This window comes from Amaranthus tricolor, chromosome 1, assembly GCF_026212465.1.
Source record: "Amaranthus tricolor cultivar Red isolate AtriRed21 chromosome 1, ASM2621246v1, whole genome shotgun sequence".
In the NCBI taxonomy this organism is placed as follows: Eukaryota; Viridiplantae; Streptophyta; class Magnoliopsida; order Caryophyllales; family Amaranthaceae; genus Amaranthus; species Amaranthus tricolor.
The window spans coordinates 38,879,321-38,884,988 of record NC_080047.1 but is presented as its reverse complement, the minus strand read 5'-3'; the positions used below and the strand labels follow the sequence as shown (position 1 = coordinate 38,884,988).

The following is a 5,668-nucleotide window of genomic DNA, read 5'->3' as shown; positions in this document are numbered from 1 at the left end:
TGCAAAAAGTAAATGGAAAAAACAAAAAGAATCATTTTTTTTTAATTTGTTACCTTTGAACCACACCCCTCCCTTCAAACCTCAATCAGCCACAACAGAACTACCACTGTTCATCTCTATTTCAACCACGACCCATACTGAGTTGGTCATTAAACGCTTTAAAATTTACTTTTTTTAATTTGTTGGTCATTAAACGCTTTAAAATTAAATTACCTTTAATGTTGAAATTTTAAAATAATAATTTAAAGTTGAAATTTTTAGAATTAAATTGTATAAGACTGAGTTTTTTAAAAGTAATATATGTTAAATAAAAACAAAGAGGTTAAGGATTTACTATCAACTATAAAATTGATAGTAGCCAAAAAACAATAGAGCTTCTTTTTTTTTTTGTTGAGAAAAGGGGAAGAGAGAAACATTTTTCTTATAATTTTTTGGAATAATTTAAATTTCTTCTGTCAAACAAGAAATATTAGACATTTTTCTGTTTTATATATTTACACAATTTATTTATAGCAGTTAAATATAAATTGACTTATTAAATGATATAATTGCAAATTCGATTATATAACATTGACTTTGTTATTGACATTAACTTTGACTTTTAAATCTAGATTCGCCACAGAGTATACAATAAGTTCTTAAATATTTTAGAAGTAATAATTAATAATTAATGTAATAAAAAAAGGAATTTAATTACTATCCTATTCCTCATTATTATATTAAATAGATAAAAGGATTATAATTTAATTTTATTAGAAAAATTTAGGATTGGTTTTTTGGGAGTCTATTCCCAAAATATGGCTTAAAAAAAAATAATTCCCACTTTGCATTATTTGGGAAAGTATTTCCCACAATACCGTCCACGTGGAAAATTTAATTTTTTTTTTCAGATAAAACCGCCATCTGAAGTGGCGGTTTGCCTTAACCACAAAAACGCCATCTGAAGTGGCGGTTTGGTCCAGGCAAACCGCCACATCATGTGGCGGTTTGCTTGTGACTTGATTTTTTTTTTCTTTGCCTTAATTTTTTTTTTCTTTCATTTTAAAATAGTGAACGCAACATGCATTAAAATAGTTCAATACCATCTATTCCATAATAATCAATTACGAACCGGCTTGTTTTGAAAAAAATAATTATGAAACTAATGCAAAGATATATTACAATTATGGAAACTTATACAAGAAGTTCAAGTCGTATAAGAATATACAAAGCTTGTTAAACTACAACCCCTTAATGGATGGTCCGAAAGCCCAGAAAATTCGCTGAAACATCACTTTGGTAGGATCCATTGTCGGTTGGACTTCCCATTGCACCACTGTTCCTGGATTAGATTGCATTAATGCCTGCAGGTACCTTGGAAGCTCCTCAAAGGACTTATCCCAATCCCCAAACACTTTTGTTATAGCCTTATTTTTGGCCAACCAAGCTCTCTTATATGTTATAACAAATCCGTATTTATTTTTTACAAAATTAACGATTGACTTCACCTTAAACGCTGGATCAACTCTAATCATATCCACGATAAGATCAACAACAAATTCAGAAGTAAGGAGGGGATGGTCGTCACTGTAATGTACTGAGCAATCTTGATTATGACCCTTATATCGCACAATCTTAAATGATCCCGTTGCGGTCATAACAGCTCGCATCCTCCATTCACAACCTATATCCTCCGCATTAGTGCATTGGATAACGTACTTTGAAGGCTCCGACTCAATTACACGGAAGTTTCTATTATTAGAAATCGCCCATACTTTAACATTCTTCTTAAGGTGGTCTAAGGAGCTAAACTCTTGCCCTATCCTAAAGTCTCCATTTTCATTCATGGAGTTGTCATCGTTCCAGGTCATCCATGCATCAATCAATCTTTGATCAACCTCATCAATTCTAAGCCAATCTTGAGATGGAGCACCATCTCTAATCGCTGCATCTAGAGCTTCTCTTCTTTCATCGTCCTCTACTGAATCAGAATCAATATGCTCATCCTCCTGATCTAAAGAGTCAACCTCGTTCGCATTAAGGCTACCCAAGTGGCTCGTGGAAAAGGTGTTCATTACACCACCACCAATGCCACGTGAATGAGTTGGAGAGGTAATCTCATCTAAGTGCTCATTAACGTAATTTGGGTTACTTAACATTTCTGTGAATGTATCATGGCGTACACTAGGACCTGATTCTGGAAGTTCCATGCTAGTCATGACTTCCCTCGCATTATCCAAATTTGCAACCAATTCAACATAAACCTCCATTGCCGTTCCAGGGGCTTGTGATGCCGCATAAGCAAGAGCACTTATGCTTTCATCATTCTTAATCGGGACTAACACATTTTTCCCAGTCACCGGATATTTCATCTCCAATTTTAACATAAAAGAGTTGCGATCACAACCAATTACATCATAGACTTTGCTAACAAACACCTCAAAAGTCGTATTTTGACGATGGATAAACATCACTGTATTTAATCCTCCATCATACCCAACATCGGATCCAGTATAACTTACTTCCCCACCCCAATACACTATAACGGGATAATGATCCATATTCTGCAAATACAAAGTAATAAACTTTCATTGAAGCATATCATCAAACACTTTATATGCATACAAACCAAATCCTAAAATTCAACTACAAATGTGTAAAATGTAAGCTTATATCATGTAAACAAGAGAATATAAATTACCAACAACGTATTTATAACTTCAATTGACAACAATAATGAACAAAAAAACAATTTGCATATTGAAAAAAAATCAGAGTTGTTATACATACCTTAAATGAGGTTAAAAATGATCTACTACACAAGGAAAGGATGGGAATGTAGTTGATTAGTTTAGTTGAATGAGAGGAATTGTATATTTGAAGTAAATGAGAGTGAATAAATTTTTTTTTTAAGCAAAAACAAGAGCAGCAGCCACGAAGATGCAAAGAGGAATAAGAAATGCAGTGAACAACTCGAAGCTGATGTTTTGTACTGCTACAAAACCGCCACTTCAAGTGGCGGTTTACCCGATTTTTTTTTTTTTTTTTTTAAAAAAAAAAATTACCAAACCGCCATTTCATCTGGCGATTTTCTTCAATTCCCTAAACAAAACCGCTACCTCAAGTAGCGGTTATATTAAAAATAAAAAAAAAAATTTTTTTTCAAAATAATCCTACGTGGACGGAAAAGTGGGAATTACTTTCCCATTTTAAGGAAAGTGGGAATTATTTTTTTATTTTGCAGGAATTTCTTCGTTTTTTGGTTTACTAATTCTGATTTTTCTTTTCTTTTACAAAATACCAACCGGATTTTCCCCATAAGTAAGGGAAACGTGTCAAACTTTGTGTGGCAATACTTACACGCCACTTGGACACGCCGTCGTTCCTTCTATAAATCCCTGCTCTTTGCCCAAATAAAATCTCCTTCCTTTCCCCCACCGAATCATAACCCTACTTCTCAATTCTCCTCCCGCCGAAGAATCAATGGCGGACGTCGTTGCTCTCTCATCAATGGCGGACGTCGTTGCTCTCTCATCAATGGCGGACGCACTCTCACAGACTCTCCACCTCTCCGTTGTTGACTCCCTTCAAGTTTCAAATTCCGTTATCTTCTCCATTGACGCCGTTGCTCCTCCTCCTGTCAGATCTTGCTCTCATCGAACTTCTGCTCGTCGTACTCTCCTTAAAAGACGACGTCGTACTCGCCGCCGATCTTCGTCTGATGGAGAAGATGACTCCGGATTTTTTGGCGGTGATGACGGAGGATTTTACGGCGGGTTTGGCGGTGGTAGAGGTTGGAATTTCGATGGTTCTGGTGGTGGTGGAGGTTTTAATTGGAACGATTGGTCATCTTCGTATCCTGAAGATCCGGCTTTTGATTTTGTCTATGATGTTATTTGTTGGATTGTTTTCTCTAACTGTTTGCATTTCGCATTCAAAAAGGTCGTTCGGTTGATTACTGAGGAGCGAGAAAAGGTTCCTTTAAGAATCGCCGCTGTTTGTTGAAATATTACTGGTAATTTCATGTGTTCAGAATCTAGATGTATATAACAATGTACATATTGTATTTCATCTGTTAAACATATTGTTGCATTCTTGTAAATATTACTGTTGTGAATTGATTGGTCATTGGCTGTAATTTATTACTTTGAATATACTTATTTAATGGTGCTATTCTTAAGCTATTTGCTTTTTAAGGTTATGCTTTTGATACTTACCGATTTCTGTCTAGTGATAGTTTAAGCTATTTTTGTTTTTGGTGGGGGCTGGGGAGCCATTTGAGCTTAGAATTCTATTCGAGATGACGGATTGACGGGTGTTGTTATCATAAGATAACAAGAGCACAGCTATCTGAAGTAGATTTGCAAAGAATGCTGGAAGAGTTGTTCAAATGAGCAAGCAACTCGCTCGAATGAGAAACAAGAGGGCGGCATCATGGGTGAATTGAGCATGTGCCGTTGAGCTTGGTATGTGTGCTTGATCTTGCTCCTACTTGAGAAGGGGGTGCTTGAACGAGCACCATATGTGCTTGAATGAGCACTCGATCAGAACTTTGGGTTTTCAACCTTGCATGAATTCTCAATCTGAAGAACTCGAGGAATGATCACTTTGATGGTTTTTAAGAAGGGGTCTTGAAGATCAAAATCAATGTGAGGTAAAGTGGGAGCACTTGATGTTTATGATCTCCAAAAGAAGCTCGAAGAGTAGAGTGAGAAGAGAGAGTCACGCGAAGGATTTTATTTTTCTTGATCTGCTCATTCTGTTCCTTGGCCATTCCAATGAAGTGATTTGGCGAATCTGAGGCTGCTCCAATGACAGTGCTGTTTTCAAGGTCGTTACAGCGTTACAGGTACTTTTGGTGTTAGCATCTCTACTTTTTGCTTATCATATAAAGTACTTCATATAAGCATTTATTCGCTTTAAAATATCAATTCTAGTTGTGGGACTAAATTTCAATTTTTGTTTTTGTAGCACTAAGTATACCGTAAACACAATAGAGAATCGGATAAGTCTTGGTCCTCTTGGGTTTGATTCTAAAATAAAAAATCTAAATCTAAACACAATAAGAGGTTAGATGCTGTAAATAATATCTGCTCATTGCTCATCCAATTTCATCGTAACTCATTGTCTTCCTATTTTTATCCTCTGTCAGTTTTTTTCTTGAATAGGATTTATAAACTTCAAAAATCCCAATGATGAAACATTTAGTAATCTGAAAAACTTTGGGAATTGAGTCATGAAAATAGGGGCTCCCCTCTGCAATTGCAATTGGGTTTGAGGAACTTATTTTCATTGTTCTCTACCTTCAATCAAAGTGGAAACTAGGCGTTGTTGAGGGATTTTGTTCTTATTTTACAATTTATGAAAAACAAAAATATGCTTAGTTACTTTTCTATGTTAACAAATACAAGATTTGTTTATGAGTTGTAATACTTAAAGCTTTTGTAAATTGTTTACCCGTGACATGATTTGTTTAGTTCTTATCACCAAGTCATACAACCTCTTTGTTTTACTAACAAGGGTAAGTAAGGTTGCGTACATCAGACTCTCAAATCCAACACTAGCTGGAAGCTAATTAATGACATTAGAGTAATGAAATGTTGTGTTGTTATAGATGATGTTATCCTTGAGTAGAAGTAACTCGGTATTACAGAGATGAATACATAAGTTACAATCGTATTTGTGTTGC

At 35.3% G+C, this 5,668-nt stretch overlaps 1 protein-coding gene across 1 annotated transcript; it reads left to right on the top strand.

Annotated features, from left to right (window-relative positions):
* The first annotated feature begins 3,383 nt into the window (after positions 1 to 3,383).
* On the top strand, positions 3,384 to 4,107 carry LOC130817722 (uncharacterized). The gene has a single exon (XM_057683580.1). The coding sequence runs from the start codon at positions 3,463 to 3,465 to the stop codon at positions 3,982 to 3,984; it is 522 nt and encodes a 173-aa protein (XP_057539563.1). The 5' UTR covers positions 3,384 to 3,462; the 3' UTR covers positions 3,985 to 4,107.
* Positions 4,108 to 5,668: the final 1,561 nt, after the last annotated feature.